General features: G+C 34.9%; 1 protein-coding gene and 1 pseudogene across 1 annotated transcript in view; one reads left to right on the top strand and one right to left on the bottom strand.

Annotated features, from left to right (window-relative positions):
- stg1 (stargazin-like protein) overlaps positions 1-3,579 on the bottom strand; it is a 323,672-nt gene extending 320,093 nt beyond the window's left edge. The window contains exon 1 of the mRNA XM_074184840.1: positions 1,680-3,579. Coding sequence (XP_074040941.1) covers positions 1,680-1,944 — 265 coding nt within the window. The 5' untranslated portion in view covers positions 1,945-3,579. The remainder of the gene's footprint in view (positions 1-1,679) is intronic.
- Positions 3,580-6,822: 3,243 nt separating this feature from the next.
- On the top strand, positions 6,823-8,695 carry LOC141486533 (uncharacterized; annotated as a pseudogene).
- Positions 8,696-24,991: the final 16,296 nt, after the last annotated feature.

Genomic DNA, 24,991 nt, shown 5'->3' with positions numbered 1-24,991 from the left:
TAAATTAGGTGAAGGCGAATTATTGGTATCGTTCGATGTGAGTTCCTTATTTCCAAGCGTCCCAATATCACAAGCTCTAGAATGTTTGAGGGATCTTCCGAATTCGAAGAACTTAGCAAATGAAGCTGTTGAAGAATACATTCAACTCACCAAGCTTTGCATGGATCAAAATTGTTTTCAATATAATGGCTCATATTATGAACAGCGTGAAGAAACGGCTATGGGTAACCCATTGTCTCCATTTATAGCGAACCTATTCATGGGTAGGTTTGAGACGGAAGCTGGAAAAGAACTCAGTTACTTCCCTAGGGTCTGGATCAGGTATGTTGATGACATATTCTCTGTTGTGGATACAAGAATAACCAGAATTGAGAATGTCCTTTCAGCACTAAACAACAGGTGTAAGAGTATAAAATTCACATATGAAGTAGAAAAAGAACGAAAATTGCCATTTTTAGATGTAATGGTCATAAGGAACGAACAGAACGAAATAGAATTTGACATTTACAGGAAAGACACGGGCACTTTCAGATATATTCCCACACATTGTCCACAACACAAAATAGCGGCACTGCAATTTCTGGTACACAGGTTAATAACTTTTCCTTTAAAGAAAGATAAGTACGACAATGGAAAGAGAGTGATTCGGTATGTAGCTGAAGCAAATAGTTTTAACCCAGATATAGTTGACAAGATAATTAGAAAATGCAAGTTTAGGGTAGCACTTCGTAAATCTTCTACTTTTCAAAAAGGAGGAGGAGAGTAATAACAAGTTTATAGTAATCCCATATGAACCCCAAAACACGAGAGGGCTTCAACAGATATTCGATAAAGTAAATATGAAAGTTGCATATAAAACTTCTTATAAATTGCAACAGCTTCTTGGTAATCCAAAAGATAGACTAGAAAACACAGAAAGGTCGGGGATTTACGAAATCAGTTGTCAAGATTGCAACAGCAAATACATCGGCCAGAGCCGACGAGCGATTAAAACCCGCTTCAAGGAGCATTGTGCACACATGAAATACGGAAGGATAGAAAAATCCAGTGTCGCCCAACATGCTCTAGACAAGGACCACAGAATTGGTGTAAACAATTTGAAACTGATTAAGCATGTGCATGACACATGCAAAATGTAAGAACAGCATGAATGGCGATAAGGGACCCATCCCGTTTAGCCCGCTTTTTAATCTTCAGTTAGGAAGAGAATAATTACTAAGAACTTGCAGGTAGTTAATTACCGAGAAATTCCATATTGGACTTCAGGTATACAACCTCAGGTAACAAATTTTAGCATACAAGGATTAACCAGACTAGACTAGGTATCAATTTTCTTCTCCTCAGGATGCTAACTTTGTTGGCGAAACGCGCGTCGAGTGCAAAAATATCAGTTTGGTGTTAGGGCAATTGATCTCGAAAAATGTTATTCAACCTGTATGAGTTTATTTGTCACTTAAGAACACATATGTCAAAACATTAAGTAGATTTTCAGATTGTATGACATTGAAATTTTTGAAACGTTGGATCTTACAATTTTCAATCACAATACTTTATTATTCTTTACATGAAAGTAAGATTTCAACTCCGTGAGCTTCGATTCGCACACAACAAGGTCGGTCGGAGACGAGACCCCATGTTATTATTGTCATATGAAAATGAAATAAATAATTTCTACTCACGATTTGTAAAACAGAAAATCCATAATCCAGATACTGTCAGCTTGGATAAAAAATCCATTTCTCCAGTTCCATTGTAAGTCGGATTAGGCATTTTCTCCGAAGTATGTAACCACTGGTTTGTTGCTATAGCCACTGCTACAAGAATAAGTGATACGGTTGCTGAAAACGGAGTTGCCAACCATAAAAACGAGAGTGTAGCTTCAAGAATTTTAAGAGAATTTCCGTCATCATAAGGATGGACGGGTCTCGGTGCCGATCCTTGCATTTTCTCACATTTAACACGGATATTATGAACTGTTAAGTCGATTTCTCATCCAGAATTCGAAAATATGTATAGGAAGTATAAATTGACATACAGATATTATTACGAATTCTGGTTCTCTTATTCTTTCTTATGAAGAGTAAAAAAGCAGCGCTTAATCGATGTCATACTACAATTTTCAACGAGGCAGTCGATCACATCCCAGTAGTAACGGTTGAATTCATCTGAAAAAAAAAATTATAAATTTTTCAAGCAATTCACATTCAATACATATAATATACGAAGAATAAACGAAAATAATTAAAAATATCAAACCTTGTTGAAATATCCAGAAAATGAAATTCTCAAACAACAATACTCCACACTCAAAAATAAATTGTGTAAATTAATAACAATTGCAAAAAAGGGTACACAAAAAAATTATATAAAAAAAATAATAATAATTCTGAAGCACTTTGGGAATTTGTCGTTGAAATGTGCAATAAATCAAAACCTGAAACACAGATCACAAAAATAAGATTCAAAAATGGAACAGTAACTGATGATGTAACTGATATATGTAACTCATTCAACAAATACTATCCCTCACTTGGAGAAATTTATGCGAACAGAATTATTGAACCAAAAAACTACAATATTCCAAAACAAAGGTTACAAAATTCATTGTATCTTTATGAAACTGATACAAATGAAGTACATGACGTGATCATGGAATTGAAATCACAAAAGTCAACAGGGCATGACGGAATTCGCTGGAAAACTTTGAAAATGATTCTTCTGAAATTGAAGTTCCATTGACCATTCTCATTGATAAATGTTTTGAAAATGGTTATTTTCCTAAAATATTCAAAACGGGAATAATCAAACCATTCTACAAAGAAGGGGATAAAATGGATATGACTATTACAGACCAATTACACTGATTTCGAATAAAGCAAAAATAATTGAAAAAATCATGAAGATGCATCTTGTGAAATTTACAAATATACAGGGTGTAACTAAATAATTGTGAAACATTCAAGGAGATGATTCCTCATCGAAAAAAAGATAGGATCTTTCTTTTAAAGGAATTTCATTGGAGCATCCCTTTATTTGGTTTACCCCATGGTTGTAAGGAGTGGAAAACGCAACCCCTAAAATTTATTTCCAATGTAACTTCTTGTCTTATTATTTGTTTATCATTTGAAAATGTATTTCCGATAGCCTGTTTCATTCTAAACAAAAAAGTCTCTTGGATTTTTTGCCCAAAATGAACCAGTTCGCAGCAAAACATTATTTTAGGAACAACTACAGAGATACATCGTCATAATTGCGAAAATACGAAACTAATATATCTAGTAGGTCGCTATTAGCGATAGTGACAATTGTATTGGTATGACGCTGTCAGTTTGTGAATTTTCGAAATTGAATTAATACTAATTGTGTGTTGTTCTGTTCTTAATTTGTTACTTTAATAATTCACTTGTTATTAAAATGGCATACACAAATGAGGAAATGGCTGAGTTGCATTACGTTTACGGTCTGTCGCAGGGGAATGGGTTAGAAGCTTCTAGAAGATATGCTGAAATGTATCCTCAACGGCAGCATCCTTCGCATAGAATATTTGCTCGACTTCATCAACGATTACGAGAATATGGTTCATTCGACCAAAGCACGCAGGATTGTGGTCGCCATCGAGAAGTACGAACACCACAGCTTGAGGAAGCAGTACTTGATTATATTGAAGAACAACCTACTACCAGTACTAAAAAGATTGCTTTCCAGCTAAATGTTGATCATATGAAGGTATTTCAAATTTAAAAAATCTGTTTAAGAAAATCTGTTCAAAATCTGTTTTTCCGTTAATCAGCTGTCGCCCCCATACGAACGACAACTCTCAGAAGTTGAGAAACTTGTGCGAGCTAAGGAATAACGAGGTCTTACCTTTTAACGTGTGATTCCTAACACGGAACAACTCTTTTACCCTTACCATCTGCAACGAGTACAAGCACTGTTACTGCGAGACTTTCCTAATCGTCTTGAATTTTGCAATTGGATGCTGGAAATGATTAGAAGAAATTGTGACTTTCTGAAGACGATAGAATTCACAGACGAATGAAGTTTTTCTCGTGAAAATATTATTAATTTTCATAATTACCACATATGATCTGATGAAAACCCTCACGCTATTGTCGAAACTAACCATCAAGAACAGTTTTCTCTTAACGTGTGGCTCGGAGTTATTGGGGTTGATTTTCTTGGGCCCTTATTTTCTACCTCCTCGATTGAATCGTGAGGCATACGTTCAATTTTTAGGAGAAGTGCATCCCGTACTGCTGAAGGAAGTTCCTTTGGGCGTCAGAAGGGATATGTTTTTTTGCTTGATGGGGCTCCCGCCCATTTTAGTCACGTAGCACGTCAGCATTTAACTGAAACATATGCAAATCAGTGGATAGGTCGAAGAGGACCACAAGACTGGCCCGCTTGATCCCGGATCTCAATCTTCTCGATTTCTCAAAACGTCAGGTTAATTTCAATATTGTAACTTTTTCAGTGCTTGTAAAAAAATTGTTATACAAATTTCATGTACCCCATTTAAGGGGCTGTATCTTAACAAGAGATGCCCCAATGAAGTTTCTTTATGTGAAAGATCCTATCTTTTTTTCGATAAGGAATCACCTCCTTAAATGTTTCACACTTATTCAGTTACACCCTGTATACAAAATGATCGCTGATAAACAATATTGATTTAGGGATGAAAGATCGACAGAAGATGCAATTGCATCACAAATTTACGATTCTTCAGACATGAAGACTCCAACTATGTGCATTTTTATCGATCTCTCTAAAGCCTTTGATACAGTGAGTCACCCTAAACTTTTAGAAAAGCGGGAAAACATTGGTGTTCGCGGAAAGGCGTATGAACTCTTCAAAAGTTATTTGAATGATCGTGAACGGAGGGTCAGGATAGGTGATATAATGAGTAATCCGGAAACTGTGGGCTTTGAGATACCTCAAGGAACTGTGCTAGACCCCGTTTTTTCACAATTTACTTGAATGAACTGCTCCTTCTTCATACAAGAGGTAAGGACTTGCGCTTTGCGGACGACACTGCCATCCCATAAACAGGATCTACGTGGGACCAATTCAAGTTATGTGTAGAAGAAGATTTTCTAGCAATCGAAAGTTGGTTTCGACAGAACAAACTCACAATTAACTTCGATAAAACGAATTACTTATCATTGCCTGATATTGGACAACTCAATATCAACAATAATTACTATATAACTGAGAGTGACTATATTAGATATCTAGAGGTAATGATTGATAGACACCTCCGTTGAGACTTACACATAACAGAAACAGTAATAAAGATAAGAGGTACACTTTCTAAATTACAATATCTCAGAAACTTCCTAGACATGAAACATTCGAAAACCCTACAATCTGCACTTGTTCAGACTCAATTGTCGTACGGGATAATTGCATGGGGAGGAGTTAAAGATTGTTATTTGGTGAATCTTGATACAATTCAAAAGTGAATTTTAAAAATAATACTTAACAAAGGCCGAACATGCTCAAGTGACAGTGTTTTTATAGACACGCAGGTCCCTGACATGAGGCAATTATTCTGTATGAGTATTCTAAATAATATTCAAAAAGGAAATATTCAGATAACTGAACACACCTACCATACAAGAAACAGGGATATTTTTGGGAAAGAAAGTTTTTGGCTTTCTACTACTCCATCTTGATTTTTTTTGTATCAAGATGGAGTAGTAGAAAGCCAAAAACTTTCTTTCCCAAAAATTAATCACTCCTAAAAAATATAACCCCTTCAATTCAAACAGGGATAATTCTGTGATCGCCCCTCGTTGTGAGAAAACGATTGGACGGAGAACTCCATGTTACTTGGGACAACGTATTTATTAGATAACACCCAATGTAATCAAAGACAATCATAATAATAAAAGTTTCAAGAAATAAGTTAAAAAATGGATATTGCTCACCGAAAGATCATTTTTCCATAAACTGGTTAATCAAAATTGCCTGCCTGTAAACTCGCCAACCCCAGAAAAAAAAGAAGAAGCAATAAAGAAAATAAAAACAAATACACTCAAAACCTAAAATGTAATGCAAAACGTAATGAAATGTAGGATACCAAAAACAACTATGAATAGCGAAGTAGATGTTCAAAATGTACACCGCGAACGTCTTGGCAACATCCTAATTTCAAATTAAACCGTCTTCTAACATTATTTAACATATCAGGCGTGACTGACCTAATCGCAAGCGTTATTCATTCTTTTGAGTCATTCAAATCTGAAGCTTTAGTTTTGTACACATTGCTCTTCACATATCATCATAAAAATAAATCAAATGATGAAAGATCAGGTTATCGCGCTGGCCATTCAATCGATCCTCGCCTCCCTATCCACCGATTAGCAAAAGTTGTATCGAGGTATTGCCGGACATTAACTTTGTAATGTGGGGGTGCTCCATCCTGCTGAAACCATATCGTATTCACTGGAATTACAGGGTTTCCTGGATCAAGATATAAATTTGTTAAACTTGGAAAGACATCATTTTGAAGTAGTGCCGAATAATTATAGCCATTTGAGTTGCCCTCAATAAAAAAGGGACAATATATGGTTTCCTACAATCCCTGCCCAAACAATAACCTTTTGAGGGTATTGCGTGTATTCTTCTATAAAAAGTAGTGAATTTCACTCACGATGCCAAGTCGACTTAATCGACATGCAAACACAAGCAGAAAATGCAGATATGCATTTTGAACAGTGATAATGGCAGGGAATTCGTTAATAGTTATTTTTGAACGGCAAACCACGTCATAGCCAATCTCAAGGTTCAGGAGAGAGAGCAAATCAGGATATAGAAAAAATGGTATTTACATGGTTGAAGACAAATGAAACCACAAAATGGTAGGAAGGGTTAAGATTCGTACAGTTCATGAAAAATAGAGCTTACCACTTCGGCATCGATCGCAGTCCTTACGAATCCACTGAGTTGCAGGCTCTGAGACTGGTCGAAAATACCATCGCGGAGCTAAATAGGAACAAAAAAGTTCACCTAGTCCTATTAGACATTTAGAAGGCCTTCGACCGCGTTTGGCATGAAGGCCTTCTACACAAATTAATCGCGTTCGACCTGCCTCGGGGCCTGATCCGGTGGGTTGAGTCTTTCCTGAAAGATAGAACATTTCAGGTTAGAGTAGAGGGCTCTCTGTCTGACAACAGAGAGATCCTTGCTGGAGTGCCACAGGGCACTCCAGCAAGGATGTAAGGTCTCCATCTTGGAGACCTTACAAAATAAAATTCTACGGATGATTGTGAATGCTCCGTGGTTCGTGCGGAATGAAGCCATCCGCAGAGATTTGAAGCTGCCTTCCATTCAGCAGTCCATCCAGTCGAGGAACCGGCGAGTTTTAGATTACGCTAAAACTCACGAAAATCCGTTAGTCAGGAAAGCTATAGATTACGCTGTAGACGACCCCTCCCGATATAGAAGGCCCCGACACTCTGTCGAATAAGGCTCCTATGTCCTCCGTTAACAGATGAATAATATCTTCATCCATCTCACCCCAGCCAGGTAGGGGTACACCGCGAAGGGCGGTATGGATGTCTGAGGACTTTCATGCCACCATCAAACATCAGTCATGACCCGTTTGTCTTTCTGGCAAACAACAGTTCAAAGGGGAAGGGAGCCAGGCTTCAACCTGAATAAAATCAAGATGCATTACGTCGTAGTCCTTACGAAGCTATGTTTGACTGCAAAACCAAAGTAGGTTTAAAATCAGTCTTGCCATCATTTGACGGGTTGAAGGAGATATTAAGTGAATATGACCTTGAGGCAATGTTAAAAGATGGTGATTCCGGTTAAGGTCAAAACGTAATTGTGGACAGAGCGGATGATGCGATAAACGAAGACAGCGATAACATAGATGAAAACTCAGCCGCTGTTACTGGTTCTATTTCTGTTACGATTGAACCTAAACACCATTCCAAACTGGAACAACAATCTGACGATATTCAACCAGAAAATCAGCAACCTACTGTGAACATAATAAATGAAAACCCTCGACCAGACGATCAACAAACTTCTGAACTGGAACATTCTGCCGATAGTCTACCAGAAAATCAGAAACCTACTGTAGACATAATAAATGAAAACCCTCGACCAAGCGATCAACAGCCTCCTGAACTGGAACAACATTCCTACGAACGACAACCCTCAGAAACTTGTGCGAGCTAAGGATTAACGAGGTCTTATTTTTAACGTGTGATTCCTAACACGAAGGAAGGCTCGTAACGCAGCTAAAGAATCACTTGATAAGCTAGCCGAAAAAATGTTAGCGCCTTCAAATGCAAAATTTTCTATTGCAGAAATAGGCCAAAGCGTTCGAGTAAGGATACCAGATTTAGATCGAGCTATTAGGTATTATATCTGTCGAAAAAGAAAAACTTTACACACTTGGAACTAAACACGGTATTTAAAACCAACTGTACTCCAGAAATGAGTTTACTGTGTGTAAAGAAAAGTTCATTTCGATCGACGATGTTCTAAAAGTTAATATTACTCTTCGGGAATGTGTTCGAAGAGACTCTCATTTTGATGGACAAGGCTTCCAGCATTGTAACTGTAGTGGTGACTTCAATTCAAAACGTTGTAAATGCAAGAAATCAAACATTCTTTGCAATTCCAAATGTCACAAAAGCTCATCTTGCAAGAATAAATAATTCTAAACTTAATAACTTTCTTGCACAGTCCTTAATTATTACATATTTCTGTTGATTTTTCTCTGTTTACTAATTTTTAAACTATTGTTCTTAAGTAATATTTTTATCAAAATAATAGTAGGTAACTACTGATGTTATTACATTTTTAACTATTTATTTTTCGACTACTATGTTCAATAGTTTATTTTTTGTTAACTTCATTTGATAAACAAAAACACTACAGTTCACCTATTTTATTACTTTGTCCAAGATAGGGTGGGCATTATTCATAATGGCCGGGAAAATTGATTCATCATGCTGTTTTAATAACATTGCCCAATTGAGTCAGGCATTATGAATACAGACCGGCCATTATTGATAGTGCCCGGACTAATCAAAATGCCCGTAATACAATAAATGGATGCATATGAGAATAAAAAACGCTCGTTCAAATCTAAAGTATAACTCTGATAATTTTAACTTCATCATCTGAATTTTTCCAATAAAAGCTATATTCAGATCCTACATTCTTATACCAAATGTGAATTTTCAAGTTTTTTTTTTATTTAGAAAAAACCACATCACGTGGAACATTTTGGTGGCGGTTCTTTCTTCAGCCGTAGCTATTACCGGCAAACATGTGAAATATATCTATAATATGCAGTTGCTTACATTACAGTTTGAATTAAATGTTACATTCTTTAAGAAATTCACTATATTGTTCGTATTGGTATTTTGGAAAATTTCACTTAGGTCGGAGGGAATTTTATTGTTCAGTCTCTCAACTGTGAAGAGCGAGCACTCTACCAGAACATGCTTAACAGTCACAAGCACTACACACGCGAAACATTTTGGTGACGGTTCTTTCTTCAGTAGATGTTCATGCGTAAGGCAAGTGTGGCCCAGTGATAATCTGGTAATTATGACTTGATGAAACCGGTTTGTTGTTCTAACATCAAGGGCGTCGCCAACGGAGGGCAGGTGGGTGCAGTTGCCCGCTCCCTAGAGATCCAATGTAGCTAGCCGCAAAGCGACCAAAGTGCGAGCAATTGACTTCCTGGTTTTGTGGACCATGCCATCTGTAAGTGTAAGTGTTCATAAGAAACGCCTACAGCCTACACTTGAATAAATCGACTACAATCCTTGTAAAATCTAGTATTGCTACTCGACGCTAGATAGCGCTTGTTCGATGAACTCTCTGGAATTCGGTAGCAGTTTCTAGACCGGGTAGAATGTTACCGTACATTCTAGTATGGGTATATGAAGTCGAGAGCTGCTGTGAGCGAGTCACTTCTTAATTGGAAGCGATCAACGACACAAGCTAAACAAGCGAATTGGAAAGTAACTGATTAGAAGACTACCGGCTTGCCTGTGTTAGTCAATATTGATTTATATTTATCTAATAATATAAGATCTCATTTTTGAGTGTGTCTCCATTCATCATCTTATCAAAAAATGGACATCAGAAAGTTATTTGGAAGATATACTAGCTAGAGACGTATAATAGTCGTTAAGAATATCATTTCTAATTTTATCTGGAATATTTTTGATGTGGAAAGAAAAGATCGAGTTCATTGATTCAATCTCTATGAATTTAACGTTAACTCAACAGTGGTTTCGTTGTCAGTAATTAATTATGAAAACAAAACATGAATTATATTTGTGGTTCAATTAAATACAAATTAAAACAGATCATTGGTATGAATGAGTCTAAAAAAGCTTCCTGAGATAGTTCACTGGATATTTGAAATGAAATTATTGGTATTTGTGGAAGCGTTATTAAGGCTGATATTATGAAAAAAGTGAAAGAAGCAGCAGCATATAGTGTGCTAGCAGATGAAACAGCTGATATTTCTGGCACTGAACAACTATCGATTGTGATACGATATTTTGATGAAGAAACACAGGAAGTCCAAGAAATGTTTGTCGGATTCATTGAGCTGAAAGATTTGAATGCGAAATCGATTATACATAGCTTAGATGAGTCTTCTGACAAAAAATATCTGAATATAAATAAATGTGTTGGTTTTGTTTTTGATGGTTGTTCAACGATGTCAGAAAAAGACGGAGGGGAACAAGCGATCTTACGGAAAAAGTACACCAAACCCCTCTACTTTCATTGCTCGTCCTACAAACTGAATCTAGTTATCAATGATCTAATTTCGGGAATCAGTTTTGAGGAGGAAGTTGATACCTAATATTTCCAGACTTTGCGAGACAAGATGGAGTGAGAAACACAAAACCATCAGAGTTTTTAAAGAAAACTTTCAATAATTCTAGAAACCTCACAAACATTTTCTCAGGAAGGAAATAGTGCAACTTGGAAAAGTGTCTTCCAACTGCATGCGGCTACTTCCAATTTTTTTTTCATTCTCGGAATCATGTAGGTAGCCAAATACTCGGCTTTAATGGAACCAGTTGTCAACGTACTCCAATCTATAGCTTTGGACGTGGTCAAAGCCTCGGAACACGTTGGAAGGATTTTACTTTCAATTAAAAACCACCACTGTTGTTGCGGAGGAAACAACGTCATAGAAGCGATCATCCAGCAGAAAGCCCTTCAGAATACTGGAAGAGGTATTTAGTAATACCATACTTGGATTCAATTATCACCTCCTTTGAAGTACGTTTTGCTGAAAAAAACACGCCATCATTCGCATTATCTAAGTTACACCCGGCCCAGATACAAAAGATAACAACTGAAAATCTGAAACAAACTTGTGAATCTATGGACCAGTTTTATGATTTACCGAACATAAAGAATGAAATCGAACTTTGGCAGCAATTGTGGCACGAAAGGCTCAAACTAACAAATCTTACAGTTGATGTCGTAAAAGAAACAAATTCCTTGTTTTCCAAAACGGAAAAAGCATTTAAAATTTTGATCGCTTCACCATGCACGACCTGTACAGTAGAGCAATCATTTAGCATCCTCAGAAGACTGAAAACATGGCTAAGAAGCACCATGGCAGAAGATCGTCCTAATGGTCTGGCCATGATGAGTGTACACAGAGCTATAACAAATAAAAACCTAAATAATTTCAATAATGAAGTGGTTGGAAGTTTTGCAATCCCCGCAGGTTATGTTTTAATTAAATATGATTTTTGTTAAAATAAATAATTATTACTGCGTTCAAGAGTTTGATTTAGTTATTGTGCTGTCGAGGGCTTGTGAAGTTTTATACATTGATATCAGAACCGTTTTTATTACAATCGTCATCGAGGCAAAGACTTCCAAAATTAAACGCTTGATGCTTTCGACTGTACCAGACATTTTTTATCCTCCATAATATTGCCCCATTGCCCCCCCCTTAGTCATAAGCTGGCGATGCCCTTGTCTGGGATATAATGTAGATTTGATTTCCTAAGGTTTGGAGGTTTTTTGAGACCAGTGATGATTCCACATTTCTACAATTTTGCCATGGAAAAAGGATTTGAGATCTGTTGGCAATGCTTTCATACTGAGAGTACATGCTGGATTTTCTAAAGCTTCCCTGGCAAGTTTATCAGCTATATCATTTCCAGTAATCCCAGTATGTGAAGTAACCTATATATGATGAGAGTGAAATTAAAAAAAAATCACTTTTCTATTCTGTTCAATGTGTTTACGACTTTCTTGGAAATCTAATCAAAACAGTAAAATTCACCATTATAAGAAACACGTTCTACAATTTTGAAAAGTTAATAAATATACAAACTCTCACCTCAGAAAATACTTATATTCCAAAATAAAATTACATTCAGATATACTGTCATTTTCTATATTTCTTATTCAGTCTATTCTGGAGTCGGTGGTGCAGGTGGAAAATTATTCCGATTTTCTCTCTCACGGATTAGTTTATCCATCATTTTTTTCATTTTTCTCACTCGTCTTCTTATCTGTTGTTGCAGAGCTGCATTTTCAATTAGCTGGTTAGAACCATTAGCGAACTGACATGGCAGCCTTCTCATTGGATACGTTCTGTTTATCGGGTACTTTTGAGATTTGAATGAAACCAAACGTTTGAATAATACATTCTGGGTGAATTGCTTCAGAAAGGAAACTATGGGCATGACAGAAATTTGGATGAAATGAAAATGACATATTTCAAAGTTCAGTTGTTATGTGGTTTGGTTTTGAAGTTTGCTAGTACAGGGTCACAATATGTCAAGTTCATTGAATATGTACATATTCACATCATATAATTACACGATGATTGTAGTTTGGTTCGTTTTGCTTTACTCGCGCCAACACCTGGTCATCCGATATTTGGGACTATTGGAATATTTCGAGTTACTCACTTGACCTAATCAAAATAATTTTGTTGAAAGATAAAGTTACAATTGTTAACAATTTTTACAATATTTTTGAAGAAATAAAACAGTGATATAAATTAATTAGCGCTCCGGGACGACTTCATTGATTCCAGTGGCGCATTTGCTTTTTCAGCTGCAGGAAAACCCGGAGAAACCTACAGCACCACATAATCTGAAGATCTTGATCTGCCAATGTCCTCTCTCATAAAACAAAATGTAGGGTGTCTCCACAGGCTCTACTAAATTCAATACATCACCAGAACACTTCGTGACACGACTATCGTCAAACTTAAACCAGTCCGTTTCGTCTTTGACTAAGGCGTAATAATGACCAAATTCAACGCCAGAACAATGACTGCATGAATATTATAATAGTGGTCTGCTAGATTGAAGTGTTCATCTATTTCGAACAACTTTCGAAAGAGTTTGGTGCTTCCGTCAGAGGTTGAGCCTTGTTTCAAGATCATCAGTGTTATTATTAGATTGACTGGTGCCTCAGGTATACTTATTTCCTTATAACAGTCAGTTTGTTTGGCGCATGTTTGGCAATACAGTCGATCATCACCTGTTAAAAATTCCATTTTCAGATGATTCAACGATAAGCTTTGGACGGACTGGTTATTAGTCGTATTAGGAAACGCTAGATGAAGTTCTAGAAATTCATATACGCTCTTGCTACCTCTTGAACATTTACTACAAAGTATGATTCCATACTTTTTTCAAATAACCTCCAAATTTATGTAAAAAATTCGTAAATTCATTATCAGACCTTGAAAACTTGTCAAATTTGGCCAATATTTTTCATAAAACAGATGCAAACAGGAAGAATATCGAAAAAAATGGATTAAAATTGATCAAATCTAAGTGTAAGAATGGCAAATGTAACACTGAATCAATGGAGTTGTCGACAATATCAATTGGCTAAAATCAAATCATCTTTTATATTGGTAAATCTCCCAACCACAGAAGGTGCACCAGAACAAAATTGTTACAGGACATATTACCAGCTTCAAACTTGGCTAGTTAACGAAATAACAGCAATAGATTGGGGCTGGAAGCAACATCAACGTGGTATTATGTTCAAATTTAAATTTAAAAGATAAAACTAAAAAACCAAGAACTTGGTTATTCGAATTTTCCACATAAATTTTGACGCTATGCGAAAAAAGTGAAATAACAAAAGTTATAGATATTTCTATTACCTACAACTTTGCCATTCCACTTTTCTCCATAGGACTCGAAGTTTTGCCGGAAGTCGAGGTAAACTTATTTTTACCGTTAAAAACTCACCCCCTCCCACTGTCCGACCTCAAATGGACCGTAGTTTATTTTTCGTTTAATTTTTGTCACATTATCTTTCTTTATCAATGGGTTTTATCCTACTGAAACTTTTTTTTCACTTTTTACCTTTGTTAAAGGCTTCAGTAATGGTTTATTACTGATGACCAGCAGAACCAAACACAATCAAGATGCAACGGCAACAGATGATATCAGATAAATGACTTATCGTGTTGATACAATTCCTCCACAAACAAGGTTTGAATTATTTGCATCCCAGATCATTTCTCCCGAATATAACTACGCGAGTCAGTTTTTGAAAAAACAGTTTCTGCCTTCGAAAATAAAGTGCAAGTAGAGATAAATAAAATTCGTGAACAGTTTGCTGTAAGTGCGAAAGAAATAGAAATACAAAAACAGGAACGAGCAAATAATATCATTGTAGTTTATGATATGAGACAGAAAGAAGATCCACAGGAAGAAGCTTGCAAACTATTAAAAAGAAAACTCAAAAATTCCATGTGATCCAGCGATATCAACCATCGTAAAAAACCAATCAATACAGTTTATTGTATGATTTTCACTATAAGGGTTTCACAAAAACATGCTTGAAGAAGCTATTGTATAGCGAAACACGTGTCGAGGTTTTTGTAAAACCCTTATAGTGAAAGATATCAACTATCGTTATTGGATTAGCAAAACAAAAAGGCTCGTCCCGTAGCAGTTGTGTTTGTAAATGAATGGAAAAGAAACGTTGTTTACATGTCGAAGAAAAGGTTGAAAGATACCAATTTTGCAAAGAGCGAAATGCTTTTGCGGCAAATATATTACATTTTCTTACTTGTTACCTATGTTTGATAAAAAAAAATCAAATATGCTCATTCGAATGTGAGATGATGAATCTGATATTATCGTCTGGAATGTGTGAGAGTTTTTATAAATGAAGTTTAAGGGCCCCTTCATTCACGCCGGTATCCAGGCCGGATGGTTCGGATAACCACATAAATGGGCCATGTATGTGAATTCAAAAATCAGAAGGTCTCCTGAAGAGGAGGCGACCCAATAAATATATATGTGAAAATATCCAAAGGTCTCCTGAGCAGGAGGCGGCAGTAAAAGAGCACATTGTTTTTCATTATAAAAAGTATGACAAAAAGGGGTGGCAGCATTGCTTCGAGCAAGACCGCTGCGCCTCCTCCCCCGCCCTGAAGAAGCTTCTGTCAAATTGATATCAATTTGATAGGAGGAGCCTGGACAAATGCGCCCGAGTAGGAAGCAACGTCCATAAAATTAAAGAGAGAGAGAGAGAGAGAGAGAGGTGTAAGTGAAAATTGGCTGAATAGTCATCTTACTATAGTATAACAATTTTCAATTAAAGGTAACTCATATACAAATTGAACTGAGAGCTAACAGCATCAATGTTAAATGTTGTGAATGATTGAAAAGTAAGATGATTCCATAAAAATTTGCCCCTCGTAACACGATAGCTTCTGCATATCAATAAGATGTACGAGCTAATAGGTGAACCAGTTCGTTAAATACTATGAAACATCGGTAAACTGATCACCACTTCTCAGGTCTGTTATATTTGCGTACTTAAAATGTCATAACTAGTCATTCGGTTTCTTCATCATCAAGCGTCCTTATCTGCATAGGCGTAGTGCGTTCTATTTCTTGTAGTGGTGACTTTGTTTTGTATTTATTAAATATATTTTATTATATTCATTGAATAGAGTGTTATATTTATCAACTTTAAAATATAAGATAGATTTGGTCGATTCTTGTTTTTCAAAATACATTATCATAGATTTTCATCACATTCACAATCTATTGTGAGATAATTAGTTGACCTAGTCATTAAACTCAGGTATAAATGTTCGTTAAACTCAGGTAAAACTGTCATTAATTAGTTCCTAGAATATTATAATTTTCTAGGTAGATAGTAATATTTCAAAAGTATATATAAATCACAATGTATGAAGAATTCAGTTTGTTAGTGAACACACTTGAAAAAGCTACTGTGCAGCGAAACACGTGTTGCGGATTTGTTAATCGGTTCTAGAGAAAATCTCACAATAAAGTGTTTTTCAAAATACAACAACTTTAAAATAGTTTTTGAAGTAAGTGAACAACTGACAAATAGCTGAATAATATCATTGAATTTTTTATTTTCGTAGTATTGAGATGGATGCCGTAGCAGGTCCAAGTAATGTACAAAGAAAGCGGAGGTTCATGTCGTTAGAAGAAGAACAGATTATCTGTAGAGTGTACGAAAATTTAAAACATACACTCCGTACACTGGAATCTGTAGCCCAGTGTTCATTTTTAACGGGAATATCCGTGTCAACAATTGAACACATTGTACGTGAAAAAAAGGTGACTGGGATTGTGCAAACTCTAAAAGTACATTGTCGTGGTAGAAAAAAAATTGAATTGGACGAGTATCAGAAAAATTTTGTATGCTATATCATTCATTATTTCTTTATTGAGAATAAAGCGCCAACCCTCGAATCCATTAGGACAAAGGTAATGGATAATGATCTCATTTCAAAAATGAGCAAAGAGAAGTTAAGGAAAATAATTAAAGTAGATTTGAAATTTGAAAAATATATGCCAAACGATCCCGTAAATCTGTCTTAATAGAAAGAGAACATATAGTCTCATGGCGACGGAGATATCTGCGTTCTATTAGAGAAATGCGTTCTGCTCACAAAAAGATTTATTATCTGGACGAAACGTGGGTGAATGCTGGTCACACATTATCTAATATCTGGCAAGATACTACTGTAACTAGTTATCGTCAAGCATTTGTGGACGGTTTATCAACAGGGTTACGCGGACCAACGGGTAAAGGGCAACGACTAATTGTGGCCCATATAGGTAGCGAGAGTGGCTTTTCAGACGATAGTGCACTAATTTTTTTTATCCAAAAAAACGGGGGATTATCACGAAGACATGGTCGCCCAACGCTTTGAAGGATGGTTTGAATCCCTTCTTTCACGAATCGAGCCAAATTCGGTCATAGTAATTAATGGATAACGCTTCTTATCACAGCCGATTAATAGAACAGCTGCCAACTATGACCACCAGAAAAGCAGACATGCAGAGTTGGTTATGACAAAAAGGAATTCCATTTTCTGAGGACATGGTTAAGGCCAAGCTTATGAGTGTCATTAAACAGCATCGTGACAGATATCGCCAGCATCTGTAGATACAATAGCTCGTGCTGAAGGCATCACCATTTTGAGACTTCCTCCTTACCATTGCGAGTTAAACCCGATAGAATTAATCTGGGCTCGAATTAAGGGTTACGTAGCTCGTGAAAAGACATATAAAATTTCTGATGTCCAACGTTTATTAGAACTCGTAATGGAACGGGTACGGAAAAAAGATTGGGCTAATGCTGTAGCCCATGTGATCAAGGAAGAAGAGAAAATGTGGAGATTGGACGGGATGGTAGACACTGTTTCCGACCAAATAATAATAGATTTAAGTGTGACTGGGGATTCCTATTCGGACGAGTCAATGGATTCTGAAACTTCATAAGCATAACATAGGTAATTATTTCTTTTCTTTGCTTTCTATATAAAAGGAACAATAATTATTTCGTAAATTTTTCTGTTTTTTTGAAGTACTGTATTAGGCACAATAAGAAAATGACACCATTGACACCAGGTAGCGCCATCTACTATAACAATTTTACGTAATTACCTATGTCTTTAAATAAATAAAAATATTATTTTGGTACACCTCTGCAGAGTTGGTAAGAGAATTATCCGTTGTTCACTTCAAGTGCGACGTTGCTAATGAATCACCTTCAATTGAAAATTGTTATAGTATAAAGACAATGTTGATATTGTTGAGTTTCAATTTTTTCATGCTGAAAGAGCAAACAGATGTGTGGGAATTGGTATTTAATTCAGAGAGATTGTAAACATCAATAATCGAAACATCCATTGATATTGAGCAAATTTGTAGGGCCGAATATTTTCGGTCATATACACACGTACATAATAACATTATTTGGATTTTTTTAATAAATTCATAACGAAAGTCTCAACTATCATCACAACTGTTGAATATTACTAGAGTTTTTTCAACACCAAACCGTTATTTTAACACCTCGACACGTGTTTCAATCACCAAGTGATCATCTTCAAGAGGAAGTTCAATCTTCCTGTTCCAATATCATTTGAATTGTGATCTGACTGAAATAAAATTATTATTATTATTAATACTATTCGATGGGAGTTGATATAAAGATATAATGTATATAATAGATATTTCGTTCATATAGATGAGTGGGAAAGTGTAACTGAATGTGTTTTCAAACCATTCCTCGAAAATATTAGCTTCCATGTTCTTATGATAGTCAACATTACAGTCCTCAAGTTTTTTCCACATAATTTCAATGAATTCTGAACCCATTCTTTACTTCCTCCACAATGAACAATGGTTAGTCACGATCCTTTGTTTACAGGCATACACATTCTCGAACTATCAGTCCACCCTTTCGTAACTGTGTCATGAGTGACATACCAATATTCGTCCAAATAGCAGCATATGTCATTGATGACCTGCTAGATTTGATCTTACAGGTTCTTCCTTTCATCCTCTTTTTTATAAAAAAATGTGTCGATGACATTATTATCTCCCTTCCCCAAGATGGAATATTTGAAATTGTGGACATCTTCAACAGATATGACACTTCCATACAGTTCACCATGGAAACTGATAACAACGAGCAATGGGTTCCGTTTCTGTATACTAAGGTAATCAGAACACCTGATAATATCGTTCTCATAGATTGGTATCGTAAGCCTATCAGTTCTGGGAGATTCTTGAACTATTGGTCATACCACAAGCAATCAACGACAAGTAACTTGGTTAAACAAATAAAGAACCGCATTTTATAGATTTCTGATTACTCATTTCATTCAAAAAACTCAAAGATACTTTTCCAACTATTTACTAACAACTCTTATCCAGATCCTCTACTTGAGAAGATCTTATTTAGTACGTCATCCATTGACGTTCAACTTGATAATAACAAACAGTTGTATAGAAATCTGTTAAAATCAAATAATATTACAATTGGGACTAATCCACCTCAAATTCCTCTAGTTTTCACCTCTTTACCATACATCAGTGATATGACACCCAAGTTATGCAGAACCTTCAGAAATTTAAATGTCAAAATAGCTTTCATTACCATTCTAACCATAGATAAATCATTTTCAAAACTCAAGGATGAAACACCTACAAGTTTTCAATCTCATTTAGTGTATTCCATACCGTGTTTGAATTGTAGTAACGAATATATTGGTCAAATGTCAAGACTACTTAAAGACAGAATCAGTTCAGACAAAAGTGATAGTAGATTACATCCTGAGAGATGTGCTTTCATCAGTAATCAAATTTTTGAAGAAGGTGATACTATGAACTATAATTCAACCAAAATCTTAGCAATTGAAAGAAGTACTTCTAAAAGGTTGTTTTTGGAAATGTCATTTATATTACAATCAAATAACTGTCTCAACAAACGATCAGATATTGATCACCCCAGCGACATTTATGCCTTTCTACTCAATATTGATGGAAATTTACATGATTTTCAAATGAATAATAATGCCGAACTCTCTTTAACGTAACTCATAACAATTTTTTTTAAATATTACAATCTCTAACCTCCCTAAGGCCGAGCTTTACGTCATCTCCATAACATTTTTCATGTATTTGACATTTGGGTTTTCTCATTGATAATCTCACAAAACAGCAGATGACTCTAATCACACTTGTACCATAATTGTTTTCCTTTGTTCCATAGTTCAACATAGCTGACAGCTGTCTGTGTCAACTGTTTTACTATCTCTCTCTCTCTGTGGTCTGCAGCCACATGGCTTTTACCAGTATTTCATAACTTCGAACCAATAACGATTTTATTATGTGAATTTAAATAATCTTCGTTATATAAGTGAGGAGTCAAACCTTTTTTGATGTGGGAACTTATTTCATAACTTCGAACCAATAACGATTTTATTATGTGAATTTAAATAATCTTCGTTATATAAGTGAGGAGTCAAACCTTTTTTGATGTGGGAACTTATTTTATTTTATTGACATGTTTCAACTGTTCAAATGAAACATTATTTTCGACACGGCCATCTTCACTAACAGCAAGTTGAGCCTTTTTGTAAGTAAATTCCATATTATTGTATCACTTTTTTGTAGCTCTTCTTTGATAATGATAATAATTAAATATTGGAATAACTTGTGTTATAAGGGTACACTTCCGTTCTGCTGATCACCCACAGATAGTTCCTAAGTTTTGTTTCTGACTACATACATATATATATATATATATATATATATATATATATATATATATATATATATATATATATATATATATATATATATATATATATATAAATATAAAGATTAATAGAAAAGTACTATTTTGATCATTCCCATGTTGATTTCAATTTAAGAGCCACCGGTAGACAGCTGTTTCAGCCTATCGGGCATCGTCAGTACCGGCATGGGTTAAGCAGAACAGAATAGTGGAAGATACAATATTGTAACTCAAAGTTATTGTAACTCAAAGTTAATATGTTTCCCCATGTAACGGTTCACTGAATTCAAAATGTTATTTAACTATTTAATTCTCTGAACCCGACCTGTCCTGTCGATATAAGGTGTGTTTTGTTGTCAACCAAATTGCGAGTGAATAAGTTTTGGCAAGAACAACAGATCTGTAATGAGATTATAGTTCGAACAAAGTACAAGTATTGATAACGCTGTTTGTCGTCCTTACAAATAGCAGAGGTCAACGAATTTGGAGTGTCTTGTTACATTTGCAACTTGTCTCCCACATTTGGGGGCTGTGCTGTTACACATTATTCTATTTTCATCTCATTTTTGGTTTCAGAAATTGTTCGCAATCATTCTAACAGCTGTACGAAATCGTCGAAGACTCACTGATTATTTGATTTCTTTTCTGACTTCATATTTTTTCGACATTCAACTTGGAAATTCGACTTTGAACTCGAAATTATGTGGTTTGTGATTGAGGTCAGGTCGGAATAAGTTTAAATCAATTTTCCAAATTGTTTTATAGAATATGAAGTTGAAACTTTTTTCCCCCAACCAGGGAGCCGAATTGCAACTGTCACAAAATAATCTAGTAATGAATCAGCAGAAAGAATTGGACAGTAAATATATGCGATTGTTCTCAAAAATATTTTTCTTTCTATATTGTTGAATGATATTAATGAGAACAACAACTATTTGGATTCAAGGAAATGAAATGAGTAAACTCAGTAACAAACTTTTGTTATTGTCGCTTTTTTACCAGTGTAACCGTTACCTACTGTCATAGAAAAATTAGATCATAAATTCCTTTACATAGACGACTAAATTGAACAATTGAAAATCAACATTTCTCAAAATCCCAATTGAATAGTTCTTTGCTCACCTTGGAGAATTTTTACGTATTGTGGTTACTACATGTGTCATTTGTCAAACTAAAATGTACTATAATTAATGATGAACCTTATGTCTATGTCAAATTTTCACTCACTTTTCCTGCTCGTTCTAGTCATTGAGCACGCTGGAAATAATTTTATAATTTTTAAACATTTGATGTGTGATCGATGTGTTAAATCCCAAAGAGTATTCATTGTAATGTTCATGTTCACGTCTACTCAGAGTAGTTTTGTACTAAGGTTTTGTACTTTGATTCTACAAGATCTTCTTGTATATACTTGACGAGTAAGTAATTCAAAAAATAATTTAAAGTTCAACTTGAAACAAATTTCACGACTATTACTTACTCGCAGGTATCGCACTGATGATGGCGTAAAAGCCGAAAGCGCTTTGAAATTTTCAAATAAATTATTTTCACGAAATACGACTCCATTCCTGATTTACCAGTTACAGGTATGCAGCTTTGACAAATCTCACCACAGAAAAATTATTCTAATTTCACAGAAGCACATAAACAAGTCGCAATTTATATCTAAACGTGTTATGAGAACGTAATAGTTTGTGCTTCGTAACGTTATGAAAATAGTGATAAATTTATTACGAGGCAATCAAGTGGTAACTCTACATCGATCACATCGAAACCACCGCCGATAAATCTAATGAGTACCTATATGCTTGTTCTAAAATTCAACAGAAAATTTCTTATGGATTGTTCAATTAGCTGCCATATGCGATAGTGGGTGTTGATAACGGTTAAATAATTGAGAATGTTTGCATTTGAAATTCTCAGGTACAAAAGTATTTCGGCAGTTTTTATTATTTTTCGTAGTAAGTAGGGGTATGATAAGGTACAAATTATGGAGCATCTTTTAGTATCTTCAGTAAATCGATATGTTAGAAAATGTTTTGTTTCGACAATAAGAGCATTGTCACATACATTGTAAGCTGCACAGACTATTGAAAATGATGAAAATTCCACTGTCAGAAGGTAATTTTCGTAAAGAGCTGGGTTTCAACAAATAAATTGCTGTCAACAACACTTACAAGGTTTCGACATAATCGACTCCATTATTTTCAATGAACTACGAAAACAATTCATTTAGCTGGTCTATAAATACATTACAACCAATAGAAAAAATTCTTGAACTAGCTGTTTATAAGCAGGTACTTGATCATGTTGAAAAAACTGAAATTTTAATGAATAATCAATCTGTATTTCGTAAAAAATATTCATGTGAATCCGCATTACAATTTACTTTATCTATATTCAAAAGGAAACTTGAAAACAATAAATTTGTTGTGGCTGTTTTCCTTGATCTGAAGAGGGCTTTTGACACAATTGATCGTAATATTCTTCTGATGAAAATAAGAGGTTATGGCATGGTTATCTGACTATTTATCTGACTGTTTATTCCATAGGAAGCAGAGCAAAGTCAGAGTTCAAGATAATATCTCACAGGTATTGGATATACATTTAGGTGTGCCGTAGGGTAGCGTTTTAGGACCTCTGCTTTTCATGTTATACTTAAATGACATAAACTTGTTTATAAATGTTGATTTTGTGAATTTATTTGCAGATGATACATTATTGGCATGCTAGGATACAAGTTTAGATAAAGCTATTGATAAAATGAATGCCGCATTAAAGGATGTAAGTGAGTAGGTACCTCATGGCAAATAAATTGAAACTGAAAAAAAAAACGAAAACTAAAGGAATAATTACTACAACAAAATATAAATGGAACAAACTTGATATAAATGAAATAAATCTACAAATCGATAATGAAAACATTGAAATTGTGTCATGTATCAAATATCTTGGATTTCAGTTAGATAATTTATCACTTTTTGGAAATCGTCTCGATTATATACGTAAAAAAATATCTAAAAAACTATATTTTTTTGCAAGAATTTCTGGTAATTTATCCACTCAGTCTAAAATTACTGAGTACAATGCGATTATCCAACCACATTTTGATTACTGTGCTTCCATTATTTTCCTGTTTGATCTAAATTAATCATCTCAATTACAATAACTTCAAAATCGCGGTATGCGAATTGTTTTAAAAAATGAATAGATTCACTGAATGTTACAAATATTGCGGTGGCTACCAGTTTCTGTAAGATTCTATTAATTACCTATGACATTTATATATAAAATTGTGAATAACTTGTCACCTTCATATTTTTCAGAATTTGTTAGTTTGAATTCAGAAGTCCAAAAATATGACAGAAGAAATCATGATAATTTGCATTTATGCAGAACAAATGGGAGAAGTGCCATGAATTCTTTATTTTTCAAAGAATTTGATGCATACAATAAATTACCAAATGAAATTGAATCTAGTCCCCATTAAGTATTTTTAAAAAACAGTTATTGAAATCCATCCATAATGCTAGATAGAACAATACTTCGTAAGATAATATTGAAAAATACAGTATTTGTATGTTGTTTTATTATTTTTATCATTATATTGGAGATGCACCTATATTGCAATGTATTTTTTATAGCATTTGTCGTTATTTTTAAAATTAAAAATTTTTATTTTCAATTTTGTACTATACAGGGTGTCCCTGGACTTCCTCTTTTCCTCTCGGGATTGTATAGATGGGGTCAAAATATCACCAGTACTGCATATAACTTTTTTTCCTAAAATCCTTCGTTACCAAGTAACGGGCCTTCGAAATTACAAAATGAAAAATGTTTTTCTTTGATAACTTTTCAAGTGAATATTCAAAATCATCCAAATTTTGGTAATTGACTAAACAAATGAATTCCTTCGATGAGCTTTCATGCAGGAGTCAGTTGTTTTGCTACAAAGTCAGGAACGGACTACCCCCGATGGTCCACACCCCAAAACTTTGAAATGACAGATATTTTTCAATATTTTTCAACAAATTAAGGTTACTTGGACAATTTTATGAATGAAAGTACTCGTGTGGAAGGTCGATCGAAGCAACGAGTCTTGATAAAAATGTAGTTTCACTCGACGACATCAAACCCGCTCGTCCACCATTATTTGAAATGAATAATTATCAAAGCAGAAATAATAATGATAACGTTAATTCAACAACATTTATCCTGAGATGTCTACCATTATTCGAAAATATTAGTTTTTAAGGAAAATGGAAATGATAGGTAAAATGTTCATAACGAATTTTTATAATGCAAACACGTTTAACTAACGAAACTCAAGAGCCTCAAGATCAAACAGAAATGAAAAATCCGCTACAGAAACTGCTCGATATGACCACCTTCTCTCTCTATACAT

The sequence above is a fragment of the Leptinotarsa decemlineata genome, unplaced genomic scaffold, assembly GCF_025532065.1.
Source record: "Leptinotarsa decemlineata unplaced genomic scaffold, Ldec_3_MD MMD2_tig00026358_RagTag_RagTag, whole genome shotgun sequence".
Taxonomy (NCBI): domain Eukaryota; kingdom Metazoa; phylum Arthropoda; class Insecta; order Coleoptera; family Chrysomelidae; genus Leptinotarsa; species Leptinotarsa decemlineata.
Note: the sequence above shows the minus strand (reverse complement) of the source record. Positions and strands in the feature narration are given on the sequence as shown.